This window comes from Coptis chinensis, chromosome 2 (assembly GCF_015680905.1).
Source record: "Coptis chinensis isolate HL-2020 chromosome 2, ASM1568090v1, whole genome shotgun sequence".
Classification (NCBI taxonomy): Eukaryota; Viridiplantae; Streptophyta; class Magnoliopsida; order Ranunculales; family Ranunculaceae; genus Coptis; species Coptis chinensis.
The window spans coordinates 57,745,736-57,771,628 of NC_141457.1; the positions used below are offsets into that span (position 1 = coordinate 57,745,736).

The 25,893-nt window shown below is 38.7% G+C and overlaps 1 protein-coding gene across 1 annotated transcript in view; it reads right to left on the reverse strand.

Annotated features, from left to right (window-relative positions):
• LOC147516806 (uncharacterized) overlaps positions 1-24,637 on the reverse strand; it is a 41,219-nt gene extending 16,582 nt beyond the window's left edge. The window contains exons 1-2 of the mRNA XM_086593384.1: positions 24,562-24,637; positions 24,163-24,483 (exon numbers count right to left, since the gene is read on the reverse strand). Of these exons, the coding sequence (XP_086449510.1) occupies positions 24,163-24,483; positions 24,562-24,637 (397 nt within the window). The remainder of the gene's footprint in view (positions 1-24,162; positions 24,484-24,561) is intronic.
• Between the last annotated feature and the right edge of the window lie 1,256 nt (positions 24,638-25,893).

Sequence of the window (25,893 nt, forward strand, 5' to 3'; positions counted from 1 at the left end):
CATCCGTCGGGCGACGGACGCCATGCCTCTCGACTCGGCTGAAACAGAATCCTCCACGGGTGGCATGCGTCGTAGCATCTCTATTCGTAACAAGCGCCAGGCTTCCATCTCATCCCGAAAGATCGATAATCGGGCTTGTTGATCTTTGGTGGATAGTCTCCATGTTAGACAAGATATCGTCCTGAACCCTTTCGAGCATTTCAAGTCTCGTCTGAAGGTTCGTTTGCTTATTTCAAACTACAATCTGTCTATCTCGGATATCTTCACAAATATCATAAACGCAACGCAAGCCAATTTGCAACACTTGCATGCGTTCTAAATTAGAACTACAATTATATAATGCATCGTCATCCAGACATGTCATATCCTCCCTTTCATCCTCCGACTCAACCACCTTTCTTTCAGACAACGGCCAAGTCTCTTGGATGCAATCCATATAGATACTTGCATTAGAATGCAATTTGATCTTAATAGGAGCAGATTTTGCGACAGCTCTAAAGGAAAGCATGATCTTAGTGATCAATATGGGAAGAGGCGCCAAGCTCTTTCCCACTCCTCTAATCACATTAAACATTAAATCGAGGATGCAGAAATTATACTTATTTGTTTGCAAAATCCAGAGAACGTGTAGACATTGCAGACCGATATCGCCGACTTTGTCTTTGCCTAGGGCGTTCTACCAATCCAATCGAGCTATAGCGGTTGATTGGTTCTCGTGTATTGGCCGGGCGGACGAATGAGATGTCGGATTGTATTCACCCTCCACGACAGTATCTTTCATCAAAGCAGGAACTCCAATATACTGGGATTCTTGAATTGTCGTTACTAGGTTGCTTTCAAAGCCGTAATTCCTAACATTCGCCCAACAACCTGTTTTTACACTTTCCTCCTCGTTCCTGCTAACTTTATGAAAATCCTATCCCCCTCCAATTCTCGCTTTTTATAAAACTGTTCTACCAAATCATAGTGATAGAACTCCTCAGTCGAGTACCACAGTCCGTTCCAATTCCTCCTAATCATCTCCACGTCATAAAATGGCGAGAAGCTGTCGGCAGCAAACGCGTGCTCCGGCAAAATTCTTCGTCGTAGCGCCATTGAAGTTTCTGAGACAACTAATGGTTTTGTAGACTGTGGGGGAGGCGAGTTTGAAGAAAACAATGGTGGTGGCGGTGGTGGTTACTTGAATTGGTGGCTGTTTTCGGAGTTGGGGTGGTGGTGGTAATGGTTTGGAGAAGATTTTAGTTGGATTGAATTGTTTGGCGTGGGTGTAGTTAGGTTTTCTTCTCTCTCTCTTTTTTTTTAATTTTTTTATTTTGGTGTTCAAGGTTTGTTTTAAACCTTGGTAACCGGCGGGATTGGAAAAGGAAACACTGTGCGTTTTTGGGAAGGAAGGAGACGCACAGACGTGCATGCTGCTTGGGCCCAAGCCCAATTTGAATTCCGAAATTTTCCGATTTTTCGCGCAATTTCAAATTCAATTTGCCACTTCGTTACTGGTCCGATTTTGGCGAATGAGTTATGGAAATGATCAGTAGAAAATTTCCAATTCAATGATCCATAAAACACTCAATTCCAACCATGGGTGATGTATAAAAAGGTGGAAAATGCCTCGAAGTGCGTGTGTGACGTAAGTTATGCGAACGAAGGAAATCTAAGTTTAAGATAACGTCAACCCTATTGAACTACAAGTAATGGGCCTAAGCAACACAAATGGAAAGTTCGAGCAATCCAAATGGAAAGACCGATTGCCCACCCCCAAACAAATTTTTAAACACAAAATTTGTTCTAACGTGGTCGATTTAAAGTCGATTCCCAAGACTTGTTGGATTGCTATTTCTATGATTAAGAATTTTTATTATTTATTTTTTTTTTTTTTTTTTTTATTTTTTTAGTTTATTATAAAAAAAACAAAAATAATAAATACATAATTCACCCCATAGAGGAATATGACTCTCAAAAACCGGTGAAAATATGCAAAAGTGGAAAACGTGAATTATGTTAACCGTGGACTTAGGATCCGGTATTTACAGCCACACACTCCATAGGGAGGGCCGGTTACCTGAATGGTGCACTTACCACTATATGGAAGTGAAAGGAAGTGCACCAATGACAAGGATCAATCCTCATAGATGTGGTCCTGTAAAAGGACTTCCTCTACATCGGGGACGAAGTTCGTGAAAATGTTTTAACATTGACCATTAACTTGAAAGGTACCGTTGTCATTGGGATTTACCAAGGTGATTGCCCCGTAAGGGATGACTTCAGTAACCAGAAAAGGACCAGACCAACGGGTTTTTAGTTTCCCTGGGAAAATATATAGACGGGAGTTGTAAAGCAAGACCTTTTGACCGACCATACACTCTTTGCGCAAGATTTGCTTATCATGAACACGTTTCATGTTAGCTTTATAATCCTTCACGAGATCGTAAAAATCGCTACGGATTTCTTCAAGCTCATTCAATTGCAACTTGCATTTGACACCTGCCTCATCAATATTGAAATTAAGGCTTTTTATAGCCCACAGAGCACGGTGCTCTAATTCAACGGGCAAATGACATGGTTCCCCAAATACAAGTCTAAAGGGAGACATACCTATAGGAGTTTTGAAAGCAGTTCTATACGCCCATAAGGCATCCGATAGACGCTTTGACCAGATCTTTCCTATCGGGGTTTCACGGTTGTTTCTAAAATCTTTTTGATTTCCCTATTAGAAACTTCTACTTGTCCGCTAGTTTGTGGATGATAAGGAGTTGCTACTTTGTGTGTAACTCCATACTTTTTCACTAGGGATGCAACAACTCTCGTTGCAAAATGTGTTCCACCATCACTAATGATGGCTTTAGGAATGCCAAACCGACAGAAAATATATTCTTTAATAAAAAATACAACGGTCTTATGGTCATTGCTACGGCAAGCTAGGGCCTCTATCCATTTAGACACGTAGTCTACGGCAACTAGAATATAAATGAAACCGTGGGAAATAGGGAAGGGACCCATGAAATCAATGCCCCAAACGTCAAAAATTTCTACTATCAAGATTGGATTTAATGGCATCATATTACGCCGTGGATTAAGCCCAAGTTGTTGGCAACGAATACACGTCTTGCAATGCACTTAGGCATCCTTAAAAAGGGTAGGCCAATAAAATCCACATTGAAGAACTTTAGCGGTTGTTTTCATCCCACTAAAATGGCCACCACACTCTTTTGTCATGGCGTAACGATAGAACTTCATTATATTCCCACCGGGAATACAACGACTAATAATCGATCCGCACAATACTTAAAAAAAGGTAGGGCTCATCCCAAAGAGTATAACTTAACTCTGGCCAAGAACTTCTTACGTTCATTTCTTGACCAATTATAAGGCATAACATCAGCCGCTAAATAATTTACAATGTCAAAGATACCATGGTGTTTGAAAAATAGCATACGATGCTCATCGGGAAAAGAGTCGGTATGGACTCGTAATCACTCGATCGCCGTTTGTGAGTCTAGATAAGTGGTCGGCAACTACGTTTTCAACCCTCTTTTGTCCTTTATTTCTAATGTGAACTCTTGCGGGAGAAGGATCCATCGATTAATCTCGCTAGCATCCTTCTTTGCAAGAAGGTACTTTATGGTCGCGATGGTCCGTGTAAACTAAAGTTTTAGAACCAACCAAATAAGGACGAAACTTATCTAAAGCATAAATGACGGCTAAGAATTCTTTTTTCGGTAGTTGAATAATTCCGTTGAGCATCGTTTAAGGTTTTACTAGCATAATAAATAACAGTGGACTTATTATCTAGTTTTTGTCCCAAGACCGCACTAACCGCATAGTCACTAGCATCACACATGAGTTCGAAGGTTTAGACCAATCGAGGTCTGTATAATTGGTGCAGAGGTTATGCTTTTAAAGTTTCAAAAGCCCGCTTACAGTTAAAATTAAAATCAAAGATTGCATCTTTCAAAAAGCAGATTAGTTAAAGGCCTAGCTATTTTCGAGAAGTCTTTAATAAACCGCTTATAAAACCTCGCATGGCCTAGAAAGGCTCTAATATCACGGACAGTCCGTGGTTTAGGTAGAGTTGCTATCTTATCTAGTTTTGCCTTATCTACTTCGATGCCATCACTAGATACAATGTGACCTAGTACTATGCCCTTTTTCACCATGAAATGACACTTTTCCCAGTTTAAAACGAGGCTCTTTTCTTCACACCGTGTCAAAACCTTAGACCGGGTTGGACAAAGCGATGCTGTGAAGGAGTCTCCATAGATAGAAAAATCATCCATGAAAACCTCCATAAAGCGCTATACCATGTCACTAAATATATGAAGCATACACCGCTGGAAGGTACCAGGAGCATTACAAAGGCTAAAAGGCATTCGTTTATAGGCATACGTTCCAAAGGGACATGTGAAGGTAGTCTTTTCTTGGTCATCAATATCAATAATAATCTGAAAATAGCCCGAGTAGCCATCCGTAAAACAATAAAAGCATGACCAGCTAGGCGCGCTCGAAAGCATTTGATCTATAAAAGGTAAAGGATAGTGATCCTTTTGTGTCATAGCATTTAAACGCGTCAGAATCAATACAGATCCTCCATTTCATAGGACCTTGTGTGACAACATAGTCACCATTCCCCGCTACGCACCATGGTAACCCCGATTTCTTAGGAACTACATGAATGGGGCTTACCCATTCGCTATCGAGATTGGGTATATGATACCCGCGATCGAAAGTAATCGTAAGACTTCTTCCCTAACCACCTCTTTCATGGCGGGGTTCAAGCGACGCCGAGGTTCGAGAAGTCTTGGCGTTATCCTCAAATGGATACGATGAGTGCAAACATTAGGGTCAATACCTTTAATGTCGGCTAGAGACTAACTAATCGCCCGACCGATGTTCCCCTAATCACCCAATTAAACGCGTGTCTCTTCATTGTCGATAACGAGAAGATATAATTACCGGATGACTACCATCGGATCAAGTTGAATATATTTTAACTCCGGGGGAAGAGGTTTAAGCAATGGGGTGGAAGGAAAATCAATAGATGTTTTGTCCGGGTCCTCAATTTTGCATAATGAATACTTGCTTAGGTAGCAAGTCTTCATACTCGATATATGGAGCAACGAAGGGTCTACAATTCTTTGTGGACTCAAGGATGGTGTTGACTTCCTCTAAGTAGGAGTCATTTACAAAATCTGAAGTTCCAAAAGAAAGGAATTTGTACATATTATTTTCGGGAAACGTGTTGTTAAAATAATCTTGAGCTAAGCTCTCGATCATGCTAACCTCCCTATCTATAGACGAATCTGGTAATTGTTTCATCATTTTAAAAAGATTTACCTCAACTGTAAGATGGCCAAAAGATAAGGACATCTTACCATCGCAATTTATAAGTGCATTGGCGGTTGCTAAGAAGGGCCTAAGATGATCGGGTCTGAGTCGTTAGTGACTTACGTGATCGAGGATAACAAAATCAGCCAGGATAGTAGAAATTTGAACCTTAACAAGCACGTTTTCCACTACACCCTTAGGATACTTAATTGACTGTTAAGCTAATTGCAATGTTATTTTTGTAGGTTGCATTTCTGTAGACCTATTTGTTTATACAAATAATATGGGAGTAAGTTAACACTTCGCCCCCGTGTCTAATAACGCTTGGGTCGTCGTGTGTGGGAATCTCCTAAGGTGCATTTTGATGGGATCGACCAGGGTCCTTGTACTTAACAATTCCATTATTTTCGGATAAAGTTGGGAATTGTTCAGTTAAAAAGGCGTCTTTAGGTATGTTGGTCTTACGCCTAGTAGTGCACAACTCTTTAAGAAACTTAGCGTGATTAGGTAGCTTTTTAATAGCTTCGAGAAAAGGAAGGTTTTTCGTTAGATTTTTGAAAACGTTCCTAATCTCGTCAAAGTTGGTATCCCTGGTTAGCATGGCTAATTTTTTAGGGAACGGTGGTTTCGCTCTATATTTAGCGTATGGCTCGACTTGATGTGTAACCTTGGCTTTCTGTTTCTTAGGTTGTGGTTTAACTGGTACCTCTACAGTGGTAGGCTCTTCAGTTTCTATTTCGAGTATCTAGTTCGATATCCGGTGTAGGGAGTACTGATGGGGTAACTATAGGCATAGTTACTTTGTTATCAACCACTGTTCCAAAACGGAGGGTGGTGATGGCATTTAGATCACCTACGATTGTAGTTTCCGTGCTAGTATTACCGTTTACCTCAAAGGCTGTGTTTGCTGTTTTAGGGTTTGGTATAGCTTGTCCTGGAAACACGCCTTTTGGTTGGGCTTTCTCTTGGGCTAACTGTTGTATGCCCTGATTTATGGATTGTAAGATCTGTTGGTTTGATTGAGTCATTGATTGGAAAAGTTGTTGGGTAACTTTGTATAAAAAGCGTCGATACGATCCGGTTGTGTAGGTGTAGTAGTCACGTGTGGTGCATTTGGAACTATCTCATGTTGATTATTAATGGGTGGGTTGTGATAGTTACTATTGTTAACCGGAACGATACCTCTATTGGTATTATAACTATTATAATTACTCTGACCTTGTGCTACACCTTGTCGTGGTTGCCCTTGGTTGTTATAATTATTATAATTTCCCTGACCTTGTCCCTATCCTTGCCTAGGTGGAGCTTGATTATAATTGTTTGCTTGCCTAACATTTTGGTTATTAAACCCTGGAGGTGTAACTTGTTGATTGTTTCGCCAACTAAAGTTGGGATGTTGTCTCCATGGGGCATTAGGAATATGATAGTTATTAATGGAGCAAACATTATCTTGCTCTAATTGTTGTTGTTCATAGGCGAGAGGACAATAGGAGTCAGGGTGCTCAGGACTCAAATAGAAATTACATGGGTTGGAGTTTACATTCATGACGGGGATAGGCTTTTGTTGCACATAAATAGCCTCAACCTTTTTAGTTAGAGATTCGATTAAATTTTTTAGTTCTAGATCGGGTTTCATCTCAAACATACCGGCGGCCTTAACTGTTGAAGAAGAACTAACTGCGCGGGGGATATCATCACTACCCCCCTAATTGTTATTACGTTTAGTTTGATCTTCTAAAAATTTGTAAGCCTCCGAGGCTCCTTTACTTAGGAAACTACCCCCATTCATTATGTCAAGGACTTCTTTATGGTGATGTTGAAGTCCTTTGAAAAAGGCACGTACTAACGTGTCTTTTCCTAAGTTATGGTGTGGACACTCTATAAGCAGATCGGTGAAACGATTCCAAGCCTCAGAAAATGATTCATGAGGATTCTGTCGGAAAAAATGAATCTTGGAAAGCATCTCATCCGTCTTTAGGGGTGGGTAAAAATGTTCCATAAACAACTGAACAAGTTTAGCCCACGAAGTCTAGAGAGTTAGCGCTTGGGCAGTTAACCAAGACGCTGCCTTATTGGCTAAGGTGAAGGGAAATACCCTCAGTTTAATTTGTTCTGCACCAACCGTAGGATGATGGAATGTTGTAAGGACTTGTTTAATCCTACGCATGTGTTGGTAAGGTTTTTCATGGTCTAAACCATGGAAGACGGGTAACAAATTAAATATGTTTTGGGGGATTCGAAAATCCCCCACTGGGTCTGCTAGAACGATGCAAGATTTAGGGCTATCGCTCAAGGCTTTGTAGAAGTCGGAGAGAGGAGTCTCTCTTTCTTTAACCATTATGTCAGGTGTGGTTGGTGGGATAGTAGTTAGAGGTGTAGTGATTGGTATACTCGATAGATTTGTTTGTTGACGTTGACAGTTAATTACGTTCGGTGTTTTTCTCCGACCAGACCTTAATCTCATGCAAGTCTAAGTCTAAACACGACAACACTCCAAACAATCTTGATATTTTAGTATAAACCTCTAACTGGAGATGCGAGGTATGGAAGAAAGGAATACCTGATAGCGTCCTTGCTTCGCTTATGAATAGCGTCTTGTTTACGCGTGTTCAGTGTACATAACAAGTTAGAACACTGAAAAACTTAAAAAATTGAAGTTCGAAACAAACCTGTAGAAATCCGGAAAATTTAGCTTAGAGAGGTGCGCCGCTTAGAAGCGTGATGCTCGTGTATTTCCAAGTTACAGTGTTTTAGGGCGGGTCGCGCTCAAGATGGGGGCGGGTCGCGCTCAAGGTTCCAGGCTTATGGGCGCAGGTGCGCTCCGTCTGGGCGCGATCGCGCTCAGTGTAATTTTGTCGCGGAACTTTTCAACGCTGAAACGGACAACCACAGTATGAATCAAACAAGGGTGGGTGGGTTTAATGGGACTTAAAAATGACTAATTATACTATGAAAACAATGCTAAAGTGCAACTAAGATGGCAACGGCGCCATTTGATAAAACATAAAATTGATAGTTTACCTACGAAATGAACGATGAACTCAAAACGTAAGTAAACTAAAACTATTTATGATGCTAGATTGCTTATCAAAGTTTCTACTCTCAATTCTATCGAAATAGAGTGGAGTAACAAATTCGTTCTACTCCTAGTTCTCTAGCATGGAGTGTTTTCTAATCTAATTAATCAGTCTTAAGTCTAATGAGAGCTTTATGAAGGGTGTTATACTACGATACAATATGAAATTGATTATGTTGAATTTAAACTACGAATGCTATGGAAATATGATTGTTTTTTAATCTAGATAAAGGATTAAAGGGGAATTGAATCCACCTCGAATCCAACTTAATAACCTAGCATAGATTCTTGTATTTCGATTCTTACGTTCTTACGGTAAGAATTTCAAGTTCTAATCCCTAGTGTTCATGGAATTTCTACCAAATACTAACTAGCATGTGAGGTCGTCCACCCATTCTCATGGCGAATCACAACCTTCTAGAGTGGAATAGATTCTACAACGCTACTACACTATACCACTAAGTTTTCATCAAAGCTTCATCAACCCCTCTAATGGTGGTTTTAGCCTTTGGTCATCAACCCATCATTTCCCATTGAATTATAACTACTCATCATATTAAAATTCTAACTTAACTAATTTAACGAACAATATTTCAATCTACTTAAACTACGAAATGATAATCAACAAGAATTAGAACTAGATCTATAAATTGAAATGACAAAAATCGAAATTGACAAAATAGCTATTTTATTTATCTAATCAATTAAGAACAATGATTCAAAGACTTAATCTAAAACAAGAATTGAAAATGGAACTTAAACTTAATTACTCTACTGAAAACTAGATCTAGAATTCTATATAGTTTTAGGTCTAACTAGCTACCATTAACAAAGAGCTAAGCTTTTGTTTTTATATGTCCAGATCCAAAAATCGTGCATGGGCTTGGAGCCATGTTTTGGGCCAGAGAATCAGGCCCAAAACCCAATTCTTTCAATCCAAAATAGGCCTCTTCAGTTGCAGTTGACTTCAACAGACTTTTCGTCCACTTCTGCTCCTCTGATTGGGTCACGGCTTAGACCATTGGAAAGCTCTTTCCGAGCCGGTCGTTTTGACATAAGGTAGGCCCAATTCCGAGGTCTTAGTCCAAAGATACGTCCTTCGGAAGCTCTGCTGACTTTGAGTGATGTTTCTGCCCGCGTCGACTTTTCAGCTTTTGACAAGGCTTTAGAAAGGCTTTGTCTTCTTGAATCTTAGTCTTTAATCACAGAACTCCTTAGCAACCGACCTTTGCTCCTTTATCTCGCTAAAGTGGCACATTTCTGCACATAATGGACTTTGACGCCTGAAATGCATAAAAACACGTAATCAGTATTAACTTTTAATTATTACTCACATAATTGGTCTAAAAGTATGACTGTTACAGGGTTAAAACTACAGTTTTGGGCTCTTATCAACTTACCAATGACAGTGATAGTAATTCAGAGTCCATACCTGATTCTTTTCCTGATGAGCATCTTTATTCTATTTTTTCTGCACCATGGTATGCCGACATTGTGAATTACTTAGCTTCTAATATTATTCCTGATATTTGGTCAAGAAATGAATCTAAGAAGTTTTTGGCCAGAGTTAAGCTATACTACTAGGATGAGCCCTACCTTTTTAAGTATTGTGCAGATCAGATTATTCGTCATTGTATTCCCCAGTGGGAATATAATGAAGTTTTATCCTTTTTCCATGACAAATAGTGTGGTGGCCATTTTAGTGGTATGAAAATGGCTGCTAAAGTTCTTTAATGTGGTTTTTATTGGCCTACCCTTTTTAAAGATGCCCAAGTTCAATGCAAGACGTGTGTTCATTGCCAACAACTTGGGCATATTACTAAATGTAATATGATGCCTTTAAATCTCATTTTGGTGGTAGAAATATTTGATGTCTGGGGGATTGATTTCATGGGTCCTTTTCTTGTTTCCCACAGTTTTATTTATATTCTTGTTGTCGTAGACTACGTTTCCAAATGGATAGAGGTCATGGCTTGCCGTAGCAATGACTATAAGACAGTTGTGTTTTTTGTTAAGGAATACATTTTCTGTCTTTTTGGTAATTCCTAATGCCACCATCAATGATGGTGGAACACATTTTTGCAACAGAGTTGTTGCTTCTTTAGTTAAAAAGTATGGAGTTACCCATAAGGTGACAACTTCTTATCATCCACAAACTAGTGGCCAAGTGGAAGTCTCTAACAGGGAAATAAATAAAATATTAGAAACAATAGTAAATCCTGATCGGAAAGATTGGTCTAAGTGTTTTAATTATGCCCTATGGGCATATCGGACTGCTTTTTAAAACTCCTATAGGTATGTCTCCCTTTAGACTTGTGTTTGGAAAACCTTGTTACTTGCCCGTTGAATTAGAGCACCGTGCTATGTGGCTATAAAAAGCCTTTAACTTCAATTATGATGAGGCAGGTGTCAGGCACAAATTGCAATTAAATGAGCTTGAAGAAATCCATAACGATTCTTATGATCTCGCGAAAGATTATAAAGCTAACATAAAACGTGTTCATGATAAACAAATTTTACGTAAGAAGTTTGTGGTTGGTCAAAAGGTCTTGCTTTACAACTTTTGTTTGCACATTTTCCCTGGAAAATTAAAAACCCGTTGGTTTAGTCCTTTTCTGGTTGCTAAAGTCACCCCTTATGGGGAAATCACCTTGGTAAATCCCAAGGACAACAGTACCTTTCAAGTTAATGGCCAACATTTAAAATATTTTCACGAGTTAATGTCCCCAAATGTGGAGGATGCCCTTTTATAAGACCCTATCTATGAGGATTGACCTTTGTTGTTGGTGTACTTCCTTTCATTTCCATATATTGGTGAATGCCCCATTCAGGTAACCGGGCCCTCCTTTTGGAGTGTGTGGCTGTAAGTATCGGATCCTAAGTCCACGTTTAACATAATTCACGTTTTCCACTCTTGCATGTTTTCTCGGTCTTTGAGTCATGTTTCTCTATGGTGTGAATTATGTCTTTATTGCTTTATTGTTTTCCTTTATAATAAACCTTATTAATAATAAAAAAAATAGAAAATGTTAAAACCATAAAAAATGTAATCTAGCAAGTCTCGGGAATCTTACTTTAAAAGACCCACGTGTTTAAAAAAAAATTCTCAACCATGTTTTCAAAAAAAATTTGGGGGTGGGGTGTTGGTCTTTCCATTCTTAATCGGTCAACTTCCTATTCTTGTTGTTTATGACGTTTAGTCGTATTTTGATTCGGGTTGACACTATCTATGAATTTAGATTCCTTTTGCTCACATAACTTATGTTATGCACGCACTTCGAGGCATTTTCTATTTTCTTATATGTCAACCATGGTTAGATTTGATTTTTTTTTATAAATCATTAGATTGTACTCTCTTTGATGATTGTTTTCATAGCTCATTTGCAAAAATCGGACCGTTAACGAATCGGGTATTTTAGTTTTAATTTTACACAACATAAGATGGAATGGGTATTTCGAAATTTGTTTTGGGTTTGGGCCCAATAGGTTAAACCCAACGTACGCACGTGTCTCGCACGTGTTTTCCAAAACCCGACACAGAGAAGAAAAACCATTCGCATTCTTTATCTTCTCCACTCCTCCAAGAACAGCATCGATTCATTAAAAAAAACCACCGACTGACCACTCCAATATTTTTCGATAGAGTTTCAATTAAAACTCTTCCCCACCTTGCATTCACCTCAAATTTGAAATCCAAACCCCAATGGCTATTCAAAACTGAAAAATTCTTCCGGATAAAGCTTTTACTTCCAACCAATTGTCACCCTTTTATGATACCGAGATGATTAGTAGGAGGTGCCAAAAGTTGTGGTACTCGGCGAATGATTTTTATCACACCGATTTGGTGTTGAGTTTTTATAAGAAGAGGGAGATTAAGGGTCAGAAGATTTTTATGAAAGTGAATGGTAGGAGGAGGGAATTGTGTACAGGTGTGTTGTCTAGGATTCTTGGCATTGACGCAAAACACCTCACTTTTACATTGCAAGAATCTCAATTTTGAGGAATCGAGACTTTGATGAGGGAGACTGTATTGGAAGGGCAGTATAATACGAAATCGTATTGTGTTCGACAATCATCTCTGAGAACCAACCAGCTGGCTGTATCTCAGTGGATTGGTCAGAATGTCATTTATACTATGAAAGTCAGTGACATTAATTCGAACTGTATGCATGTTCTCTGGGTCTTGCAGGAGAAGCGGTATGATTTTTGCATCCTTGACTTTTTGATAGCTGAGATTAGATGTGTTGGTATAAATAATGCACCCTTCCCTACTTTGATTACAAAGATTATGATGCATTGGGGCTGTGTTCTGAAAACTAATAGGATTAACTTAAAGTTGCATGCAAATCCATGGATTTATAAGGAATGTATTCAAAGGAAGTGGAAGTGGCCAGAGGATAGGGGTGTTGAGACGTAATCGGATGAGGAGGATGAGGATGAGACGTCGTGTTTTGATGCCAGAGTTTAGGACAAGGCTACTACGGATGAAGCATGTGCCTCCTTATTGCATCGTGGAATGCGTTCTCTTAATACCATATGTGAGGATCTTCGAAGTAGGTAGGTTACCATTCATGAGAACTTTTAGAAGATCAGTGATAGTCACCGGGATCTCCAGGCAAACATGGAGACTCTCGTCCAGCGTAAGGATGAGCGTAGGGAATCCATGAATGCATTTATGGAGCAACAATGCCGATTCCAAGTAGAAGTTCTACAACGCTTGCCACCTTATGATGGTTCTTCTTCTGATAACTCTGTGAGGCATGAGCGTCACCGACACAGGACGGATGACTCTGGCCCATCCTCATCTCGTGGCTAGTTTTATTGTATTATTGTTGTGTAAGACTATTTTTCCTTGTTTTTAGTAGATTTTGTTTCCGAATTGTTTAGTTAAGTAGTTAATATTTGGATTATGTATTTGTTAATTTTTTTTAATTTGAAGTTATTTTAGTTTTCGACATATGTTATATTTTGTATCGTGAATCCCACCCTTCCAAATTCTTTGGGGGTGGACTTATTTATTTTAGCAATGCCTCTAATCATATCCACGTGTTTTTTGTCAAAATATTATTGCCTGCTTGATAACGATTGAATTATGTGAGAATGTTGCTAAATTGGTATCGCTAGAATTAGCTAGTGTTATTTGGTGCAACCTCAAAGAGTCGTAATTAGATGATTACTATTTGAATTCTAGCCAAAAAGCTATTGGTTTGGTTTCGGAGTATGCCTCTTGTCTGTTTCTATTTTGGATTTAGAAATATATTTTTCCATAATGTTGCCTTAACTAGTTGGGAAACTTGTGGAACTTAGAAACTAGTCCTCTATAAATACAGGGTTCACTCTCAACTTAACATCACACCTCTCACTTTACCTTTGATTTTCACTTCATAGCACTTCACATACACGGAGCGCGCACGCCCCTTGTTGTGCCTAAACTCAGAGCGCACACTCCCTCAAAACAATGGATCTCTAGTCAAGCAAGAGTGCAACCGTGCCCTTCCACATGCAATTTTGAGAGTGCCCGCCCTCAAAACACTTGACCTCTCATAAGGCAAGAGCGCGCCCGCGCCCTTACACATGCAATCTTGAGTGCGCCCGCACCCTTAACCTCCATAGCCACTTCCAGTTCTGATTTTTTGTAGGTTCTTCCTAGTAGTTCTAGAGTGTGTTTGTGTGATATGAAGTCTCCTCAGATCATATCGGAGCAGTCTTTCAAAGATTTCCTTGGGAGCGAGACCTATGGAGGATGGTTTCGCAAAAGGACCGTGCAGTTAAGATGGCAGAATCTACTGGTAAGTCCTGATGACTCATATTCACCTAAACTTACTGAATATTTCTATAAAAATTCTAAGTTCTTTTATTGACCAGATGGAGAACAAGTGTTCTCTGTCATAGTTAATGATACGACAATGGATTTCAGCAAGTTTTTGGTTGCCTTTGTTATGAGAATGCATATACCTGTTCCTAAAAACTCATGGGGCTCTCTATCTAATAATGTATAACTTTATAACTATGAGTATTTTCACGAGACTTATGGGGCAGGGGTTTTTCGTGCAGAGGACCAAGGGCAATATAACATAGCCCTTGGTAGCCTGTCCCTGAATGTAGGCACTACCATGTTCTTTATCATGATGAATATCTTAGGGGAGTGGCGGTTTTCTTCTGCGAGTAATGCCGTTGGTGACGTTTTCCTTGCTTTAGCTGAGGGACGTTTCTTATGTGACATTCCCCGGGTTTTAGTAGCTAGTCTAACAAGAGCTCATAGTATGAGGCATAAGTACCTTCTTATGCCTGTTTTGGTTTGCCGCATCATGCGTTTCTTTTTTCCTGATTTTTGTGCCCGTTTCACGGATTGGGTTGGGGTTGAAATTATGAGACCCACCAATTGTGTTGTTCATTCGTTTCGTGTTATGACTTAGCCGGGATGGAGGGTACACCCTCATTGGGTTGCTCTTTACACCCCATCAGACCGAGTAACGCTTGACAAGTTACTGGAGGAAAACGATTAAATGCTGGATATGAGGTAAGTTTTAATTTTTTTTTAGTGTTTGCTTATGTCCCAAGCAATTTAATTCTTGTTACCCCCATAACGGGTGGAACTCATATAGAGTTGCGTCTATTTTTATTTATCTATATTAGTATGTTCTAAATTCATTTTGCAGGTGTTCTTCAATTTTCACGCATTTCCATGGTATTTCCTACCCTTCTTATTTTAATACTTTGAGGAAAAAGCATGTTCTTATTTGGGGGTGGCATAGAAACACTTATAAATTAAGGCACCCATTAGGATATATATATGTTTAATATGCACTTGTTTTCTAGTAAATAAATTCAAAAAAATTAAAAATATAAATAAAAAGTTTATGCTATACACTTAGGAATATTGGTATTGTTTCTTTCTCTATGATGATAATAGTCTAGATATTTCACGTTAGCTCTTATATTAGAATAGTTTTTAGAAATTTAGGTTAATATGTAGGTAATAATCATTGCATCTTTCCATAAATATATTCCATGAGCATCTATGTTTGTATTGGCAGTAAGTTTCTGGAATCTAGACTAGAGTACTTATTCTACAAATCCTGTGAGAATATAGCCTAAAGCCTTATATGAGTGAAATATTTGAGAAATGACACAAGGGAGAAGTAAATTTCGAATAGAAAAATCACATTTCCACTTGCTTGATCACTATACCATATCCTAAGCGAGAGTTTATGCCCTTTTTGGATCGATATAACCAGAAATTCAAACCTTATGAAATTATTTTCCGCTAGTCGCCCTTCTGAGCCTTTCTTTAGCCTTTCATAAACCGCAAATCCTTTATCCTTTTATACAAAATAAAATTAAAATAAAAATCAGCCTACCCATTTTTGAATGAGTCTGAGAATAGAGATGAAATGAAGAATAGAAAAGAGAAAGACTGTGAAACCAAGAATTTCTTAGTTGCTTCAAATAAGAAAAGAAAGTTTTCATCCAAAGAAAAGAAAAATAAATAAATAAATAAAATAAAAAGTTAGAACTCCAAAAACATAATCAAAAGAGGTAAAAGCCAAAAGAAAAAGAAAAAAATGGCTAAGGATGGAAACAAAGTGTAGAAGCAAGGTAAGAACAAGGTTTTCTCTAGTTACATATTATGAAGACTCTATTATCTCAGACTTGTCCTTTTGAATATCCATTTCCTTCCTTCTTAAACCGTCTCCTAATCCCCGCAACACCTAATAAAGACCTCTAGCTCAATTAGGAATAGGTTAGTGTGATAGTAAGTGGCAGATGTGTTTGATCGACTTCGGCTTTCTTGTGTGTCATTTAGATTGTAAGGTAAAGTGTGCCCACTACGCACTGGAGTGAGCGAAACTTGAGTTGGAAAATCAGAGTGTTTTTGTCTTGACATATATGTGAGGACCTACTTAAGGACGCTATTCCAAAGTTTTAAAAACAGACCTATTATTGCATGTCATAGCATAGTTCATTATATATATGTTTATCCGTAGATAATTGATTATTATGCACGTATTAGCTTAGATTTCGACTTGATTATTCTGTATTCATTGCTAGTGAGATGTATAGATATCTAGGAATAAAGTATGAAACATTAATTTTATTTCTTAGTCATTGTAGTATAGATGAAGTTTGTGAGTACCTTCTCTAGAAAACTCTCACGAGGCTATAACTCGTCCATTAGGGAATTCCTAGTGGTTTAAGGCCTTATTGCATATGGTCAATGCAATCGCACTCGGCAAAAAGAGATTAGTTACAACTCTATTTTTGGTCACTTATATTAATTTCTCATAGTTACTTGAGGACAAGCAAAATGTTGTTTGGGGGTTGTTTGATAAGAGTCCAAAACTATAGTTTTAACCCCTTAAAAATATTACATTTAGGCCAATTATGTGTATAATAAATATGAGTTAGTACTGTTTACGTGCGTTTATATATTTCAGGCATTGGAGTCAAATATGTGAAGAAATATGTCACTTTTGTGAGATAAATTAGCAAAGGTTGGTTGCTAAGAAGTTCTATGATTAAAGGCCAAGAATCAAGGAGAAAAAACCTTTTTAAATCCCGGTCAAAGCTGAAAAGTCAAAGTCAACGCAAGCAGAAATAGAGCAGAAAAGTTAACAGAACTTCCGTAGACCGTATCTTTAGACTCAAATCTCGGAATTGGGCCTATTATATGTCAAAACGACCGTCTCGGAAAGAGATTTCTAATGGTGTAGGCCTTGACCCAATCAGAGGAGCAAAAGTGGACAAAAAGGCTGTTTCCGTAATTTTCAGTATAAAAACCCTTTCTAGACTTAAGTAATTTGGTTTTGGGCTTGATTTAAGGGCGCAAAACATGGCTCCAAAGCCCATGCATGAAATTGTAAACCTAGCCCTCTCTTATATAAAAAAGACTAAGGCATAACTCTCTATGACTTAGTTATTAATTAATTTAGACCTAGGTTTTAATTTATTAGCTCTTTAATTAGTGTTAAGTTAGTTATTTGTTCTTCATTATTCAATTAGATTAATAAAATCCAAATTATTGTTCTTCATTATGTCTTCTTCTTATTTATATATTAATGATAGTCTAATGACTTCTAGCTAAACCTCCATTAGAGGGGTTTGATGAAGACTTGATATGTTAGTTAGGATTATTGCTTTTTAAGAGTTTCACTCTAGAAGGTTAGTTGATTCGCTATGAGAATGGGTTGAACTTCCTCTCATACTAATTATTAGTTGGCAGAGATTGCCATGAGTAATTAGGGATCAAACACTTAATCTTTATTGGTTAGGATTGCAATAATCTATACTAGCATATTAGGAATACATCAAGTGGAATCAAATCCCCCTAATCCCTTCTCCATATTCACATCTTAGTATCAATTTGCCATAGTATAATCTAGTTATCATAATTACAATCACTGCATTAGTATAATTAAATCTATTACTCTCATTAGTCTTGTTAGTATCAATTAAACCATTGAAACTAACTTTTAAACAACTAGGAGTGGAACAAATTCTCTACTCCACATATTTTACGATAACTGAGAGTAGAATCTTTGATCATAGCGTAAGACAACACTTAGTTTTACTTATTCATAGCATAAATAGTTAAGAGTAGGTAAAACTATTGTTTTACATTCTATCATGAGCCCTACCTTTTTAAGTATTGTGTAGATCAGATTATTCGTCGTTGTATTCCCCAGTGGGAATATAATGAGGTTCTATCCTTCTGCCATGACAAAGAGTGTGGTGGCCATTTTAGTGGTACGAAAACGGTAGCTAAAGTTCTGCAATGTGGTTTTTATTGGCCTACCCTTTTTAAAGATGCCCAAGTTCACTACAAGACATGTGTTCATTGCCAACAACTTAGACATATCACTAAACGTAATATGATGCCTTTAAATCCCATTATGGTAGTAGAACATTTTGATGTATAGGGCATTGATTTCATGGGTCCTTTTCCTATTTTCCACGGTTTTATTTATATTCTTATTGTTGTGGACTTCGTTTCCAAATAGATAGAGGCCATGGCTTGCCGTAGCAATGACCATAAAACAATTGTGTTTTTTGTTAAGGAATACATTTTCTATCATTTTGGCAACCCTAAAGCCATCATCAGTGATGGCATAATGCATTTTTGCAATAAAGTTGTTGCTTCTTTAGTTAAGAAGTACGGAGTTACCCAAAAGGTGGCAACTCCTTATCATCCACAAACTGATGGCCAAGTAGAAGTCTCTAATAGGAAAATTAAAAAAATATTAGAAACGACAGTCAATGTTGATCGGAAAGATTGGTCTAAACATCTAATAGATGCCTTATGTGCATATCGAATAGGTTTTAAAACTCTTATAGGAATGTCTCTCTTTAGAATTGTGTTTGGAAAACCTTGTCACTTGCCCGTTGAATTGGAGCACCGTGCTATGTGGGCTATAAAAAACCAGAACTTTAATATTGATGAGGCAGGTGTAAAGCGCAAGTTGCAATTAAATGAGCTTGAAGAAATCCATAGCGATTCTTATGATCTCACGAAGGATTATAAAGATAACATGAAACGTGTTCATGATAAACAGATTTTGCGTAAAGAGTTTGTAGTTGGTTAAAATGTTTTGCTTTACAACTCCTGTTTGCATATTTTCCCAGGGAAATTAAAAGCCTGTTGGTCTGGTCCTTTTCTAGTTACTGAAGTCACCCCTTACGGGGCAATCACCTTGGTAAATCCCAAGGGTCAAGTTAATGGCCAATGTTTAAAACATTTTCACGAGTTAATATCCCCAGATGTGGAGGATGTCCTTTTACAGGACCCTGTCTATGAGGACTGACCTTATATGTTTCGTGTAGTTTATCTCATTTCCATATATTGGTAAGTGTTCCATTAAGGTAACTGGGCCCTCCCTTCGGAGTGTGTGGCTATAAGTATCGGATCCTAAGTTCACGTTTAACGTAATTCATATTTTCCACTCTTGCATATTTGCTCATTTTTTAGTCGTGTTTCTCTATAGAGTGAATTACGTCCTTATTGCTTTATTTTTTCTTTTATATAAAACCTTATTCATAAAAAAAAAAAAATAAATTAAAACCCTATAAACAGTAATCTATCAAGTATCGGGAATCTGACTTTCAAAGACCTACATTTTTAAACAAATTTTCTAAACCCTATTTTCCAAAATTTGTTTGGGGGTGGGGTGTTGGTCTTTCAATTCTTGATTGCTCAACTTCCTATTCTTGTTGTTTATGTCGTTTAGTCGTATTTTGATTCAGGTTGACACTATCTATGAATATAGATTTCTTTTGATCACATAACTTAAGTTATTCACGTGTTTTGAGGCGTTTTCCATCTTATTATTTGTCAACCACGGTTAGATTTGAGTTTTTAATATATCATTGGATTGTACTATCTCTGCTGATCGTTTTCATAGCTCATTCGCAAAAATTGAACCGTTAACGAATCGGGAATTTTAGTTTTAAGTTTTACGAGGCATAGGACAGGATGGGCATTACAGTTTTGTTTTGGGCTTGGGCCCAAACAATTTTAAACCCTACGCGGTCATGTGCCACGCACGTGACTCCCTTTTAAAAACCCCACGTGATTTTCTTCTTTTCTTCCTCGTCTCCATTCCTAACCAAAGAAAACCCTTGAGCGTGCACGCCCCTTGGGCCAGACAGACTTGAGCGCACCTGCGCCCTAACCTCCACACAACCCCAGTTCAAATTTTGATCGAGTGATTCAATCACTATCCCCCACCTTACATTCACCACAATTTCCAAATCCAAAACTTAATGGCTCCTCAAACCCCAAAGATTCTTTCAGAACAAATTTTTACTGCTCAACAATTTTCACCCTTTTTCGGTACCAAAATGTGCATTAGGAAGTGGAATGGGTTGTGGTAATCAGCGGAGGATTTTTATCACACTGATTTGGTGTTGGATTTTTATAAGAAGAAGGAGATTGATGGTCGTAGGATTTTTGTAAAGGTGAATGGTAGTCGGAAGGAATTGACTACAGTAGTGTTGTCAGAGATTAGTGGCATTAAGCAAAGAGACATCGTAGTCACAACGCAGAAATCTTAGTTTGGTGGAATCGATCCTTTGATGACGGAGACTGTACTGGAAGGACTTTACAACCCTGGTTCGCATTGTGTTCGTCAGACGTCTTTGAGACGAAACCAGCTGGCTGTGGCATAGTGGATTGGTAGGAATGTTATTTCCACCACGAAGATAAGTGACATCAATTTGAGTTGTCTGCACATTCTATGGACCCTTCAGGAAGAGAGGTATGGGTTTTGTATCCTTCACTTTTTGTTAAATAAGATTAGAGCAGTTAGTAAATTGACCGCAACCTTCCCTACATTGATTATGAAGGTTATGTTGTACTGGGGATATGTTTCGAAGACTGGTAAGGTTCAGTTGAAGTTGCATGAAAATGCACTTATTTATCAAGAATGTATTCAAAAAAGTTGGCATTTGCCTGAGGTTTTGGGTGCTGAGACGGTATCAGATGAGAAAGACACAACATGTTTTGATGCAGACGCTTTGGAAAGAGCTACTACAGATATAGCCCGCTGATAGGGTTATAAACTAAAAGCATTACTTTTGTATTAACTCTAATTCTTTATATTTTGAATGAGAATCATATGGGCAAATGTTATGCATATTATATATGTTATTAGTTATATGCATGTGTCTAATACTTTATGTTGTAGATGATATGGTGTGAACACACAGAAGATCATATCATCAGTACCTTATAAAGTATAACTAATCGTTCACAACCTGGATGGATTTGGACAAACCATTGGTACGGTTGTAGTATAATATGGTATTAGTCTATCTTGACTATTGGATTACACTAGTACACTTTGTGTGTATTGAACACGACCAAGTGAGGTTGTTTCTCCTTATACTGACTATATAAGAGAACAAACGCCTCTGTTATTATGGATGCTTGTCCTCCTAATCCGGATATAATAACGGGCACTTACATGTATTGTACATTGCTTTAAATCATCAATGAGTGATATTCATTTGTGAATCAACAAACTCGATGGATTGGGTAATGACATTGTATGTAAGGTGTGTTGTTGATTATAGAAGGAATCCCTGTCCCGCAAGAAGTCGGGTTGATGATGTCCCATTGAGGAGCTCAAAAAGATTGTCATGTAAACCCTGCAGGTAGATTTATTTTGACATGACAATGAGGTTGAGTGGTACTACTCAAGGACATAAGAAGTTGACTAATGTAGTTATCAGTAACTTGACTTAATCAACGGACATTCGATATCTTAAACACGAGGAGCCCATAAACGCTGACACGTAATTTGGGCTTAGGGCGGTAGTGCAACAATGGCCTTTAGTGGAATAAGCCATTTGTTGACGGACTTGGGCCGTGTGTTCGGGGCGAACATGGGAAACCCAAGCCCGTCAGGAGGCCCAACCCTAATTTCTCCTCATGGTCCCTGTTGTAGCCTATAAATAGAATACTCTTTCTCTCTGGCCAAGATTCACTATTCATTGTTCTAAAAAAGAGGCAAGAAAAGTAGATATGAATTCGTTTATGATCTTGAGAGAAAGAAAGGGATAGGTAGATCGTTGCCCACACAACGTCCAATCTGTTCTAAAGGAATACAACAGAAGATCAAGAGGTTGATTGTTGATTCGGATTCATAAAGCTTGGATTCTCAGAGTTATCAAAACCGGATCTAAAAGGTAGGTTCTCTATCCAAATCGTGAGAACCCATTAATTCCGCTGCGCGTGGTTCTCGCGGTTTGTAGAAATATTTGCATTATGAAATAACGGTTCCTACACCCACGTCTCATTACTTTATCGTGGTATGCGAACTCTCCATAACGAGAATGAGACGATTCGTACAGGCCAACGTTCTTTGCGTGACCTCTGTGAGGCTATTCAGACTAGGCAAGGTACGATTATCCGTAGCCAAGCAAACTTCCAGGCTAACGTGGAGACTCTTTTCCAGAGTAATAATAAGCGTTGGGAAGCCATGGATGTTTGTGTGGAGCAACAGCGCACGTTTCAAGTAGAAGTTCTCCAACGCCTGCCACCTCATGATGGTTCTTCTTCTGCTGACTTTGGAAGGCATGAGCGTCGTCGATGCAGGACGGATGACTCTGGCCCTTCCTCATCTCGTGGCTAGTTCATTAGTTGTATTATGTTTAGGATTATTTCCCTATTTTAGTAGAATTTTTATTCCGAGTTGTTTAGTTAAATAGTTAATATTGGATTATGTATTTGGTTGTTATTTGAATTTCAAGTTAATTTAATTTTGGTCCAAGCATGCTATCTATTTTTCATGAATCCCACCTTTCCAACTTGTTTGAGAATTATTTGTTTAGCATTGTATTTACCCTATCCATATGTTTTTGGAAGATAATATTGCAAGGGTTTAAGAATATGGTACATGTGAGCATGTTACTAATATGGTGTAGCTAGAATTAGCTATTTTTGTTTGGTGCAACCTCAAAGGATAAAGGAATTGGGATTGCTATTTTGATAGGCTGTTAAAACCATATAGAATTGCTACTGAGCATGTGTTCTTAGCTGTTTTTATTTTGGTTTTTAGAAGCCTTTTCTTATTCCATCTCTTTCCTTATCAATTAGGGAACCTTGAGGACCTTGTTTAAGAAACTAGTGCTCTATAAATACATGGCACACCATATACTTCACACCACACCTCTACAATTTCACCTCTCAATTCATACCACAAACAGTACTCAGAGCGCGCCCGCCCTCTCTCTTGCTTTATAACAGAGTGCGCCCGCGCCTAAGGTATTAGATCGTAAAATTTTCCTTTATCAGAATTGAGCGCGCACGCCCTCAGCCGTAGGCTATTCCGAGCGCGCCTGCACCCTGACCTCAACATACCACAAGTTCTTTTTTCTTGGGGTTTTCTGAACTCACTTTCAGGAGTTCAGTAGTGTATTTGTTTGCTATGAAATCTCCTCAAATCATACCGGAGCAGTCCTTTGAAGAATTGCTCGAGAGTGATACCTATGGGTACTAGTTTCGCGACTTGATTGTGCAGTCAGGATGGCAGCCTCTAATGCTATGTCCCGATGAAACTTATTCTCCTACACATACTGCTTATTTCTATGATCATTATAAGTTCTTTTATCAACCGGATGGGGAACAAGTGTTCTCTATCACCATTAATGATGTAATAATGGACTTAACCATGTTCTTGTTGGGCTTTGCTATTTGACTGTCTATGCCTGCTGAAATCCAAAACTCATGGGGCTATATAGCTGATAATATGTATATCTATAACTATGAGTATTTGCATGAGACCTATGGGGCAGGGATTTTTTGTATAGAGGACCAAGGGCAATATAACATAGCCCTTGGTAGCTTCTCCCTTAACATGGGCACTATTATGTTCTTTATCATGCTGAATATCTTAGGGGAATAGCTTTTTTCTTCTGCGAATAACGCCACTTGTGACGTCTTCCTTGCTCTAGCTGAGGGACGTATGCTCTATGCCTTCCCCAGACCTTAGTATCTAGTTTAGCACGAGCCCATAGTATGAAACAGAAGTACCTTCTTACGCCTGTTTTGGTTTGCCGCATAAAGTTATTTTTCTTTCCTAAGTTCTATACCCATTTCACGGATTGGGTTAGGGTTGATATTGTGAGACCCACCAATTGCATTATACGCTTTTTCCGTGCGATGATTTGGCTGGGTTGGAGGCTTTTTTTTTTTTTTTTTTTAAACAACTAGGGGTTAAGGGGACCCCAACCTTTATTAATTCAAACTCGCAAGTATAGCTTACCTTCTTTATCCCCTTTGATCAGTTCACTAAGTTTTTGATCCATAGGGGAGATGAAGTACATACATTGATTACAACAAGCATTTCTATGAGTACTACAGTTGCTACTAACTCTAGACAAGTAATCTTCCACCTGATTCGCTTCCCTGAGGACATGTTGAAAAATGACCTCTTCATATTTCACTTGCTCAACCTCAATTTGAGCGACAAGATTTCTAACATACCATGGAGATGCTTCTTTCTTGTTCAATACCTGAATCGCTCTATGCGAGTTAGACTGCACTTGTACTCTCTTCAACTGCCTTGTTGTCACGCCTTCTAAGCCTTTAAGAATCCCGAGTAACTCTTGATGAATGACTGAGCCTCATGAAGAGTTCCCACTAAACGCCATGATGATATCACCATTCCGATCTCTTAGTGCTCCTCCATAGCCTGCACTTCCATTTTTCAATGAACCATCTGTGTTAAGAGTCAACATGTCCGCGTCAGCTGCCTTCCACTTGACACACTATTCATCTCGCTGCTGGAAATTCACACTGATTCCTAGCTGTAACAAGACAGTGCGAGTAGCTCTGTCATCCTTTACCTCTCCAAGAGATTTCCCCAAGTACACTTTCATCCTGTTCAGCACCTTACAACTAACTGCATCAGCAGTGAAGAATCGCTTCCTCTGCAGCCTCCAATTCCTCTCGGTCCAGATGGCTTGAGCAGCTGCACAAGTTAAAGCCCTCAACACTTCAGACGTCATAGAATTAGGCCTACAAATGCGCATAATGTAGTACCATTCATCATGTGAGTTGCACACTCTCCCAGGTAATCCCATCGCTTCTTTGAAACTTTGCCACACCAGTTCCGAGAATGAACAGTCAAATAAAAGGTGTGCCAAACTCTCTTCCTGCATATCACATAAACACTATCTCGAGGTTCTGATCCACTTTCTTCACTCGTAGTCTGTTCTGGTCAGTAAAGAATTTGAGAACAACTGCCATACAGTGAACGAGTGCTTCGGCATAGCCAACTTTCCCCACACAATCTTATACCACTTTACTTTACTTCTTACCTGTTTGAGGACAGCATAGGCTGATGAAACTGAATACTTTCCTGAACTCGATGAGGTCCAAATGACTTGATCTTCTAGTAAATATGAGTTAATATCCGTGTTCATAATCCACTCCTTCACTTCACATTTAGGAAGATCCATGATAAGCCTTTCCGAGCACCCATTCTCAATCACTAAACTAACTAGTGCCTCAAAACGACACTACCTCTGCAAGGACTGATTTAGAAAGAGAATTCAAAAAAAGGGGACCCGAGCACCAAGGGTTGTGCCAGAAACTAGTACCACTACCATTGGTTATGATATGTCTGAGATACTTCCATGTGGTTTCTCGGTTCTTCATGATCCCTCTCCACACCCATGAACAGTCATTTGGATCTTTCATGGTCCATAAGTGCTTTTGTTTGATGTGATTGTCCTAAGCCTACTTTACCCACAAACAATCAGCCTTTTGGGCCAATTTCACCACCAATCCGCAGTAGGCAGCTTTGTTCCAAACATGTGGATCCACCAATCCAAGGCCTCCCTGTTCCTTATCGAGTCGAAGTGTAAAGTGGCTTGCATGGTGCATTTTCAGTTCCATGCTCGGTCCTGCCCAGATGAACCTGTTGCATATCTTCGCCACTTTATCAAGAACTGTTCTCGAAAGAACAAATGTAGCTGCCCAATAGGTTTGG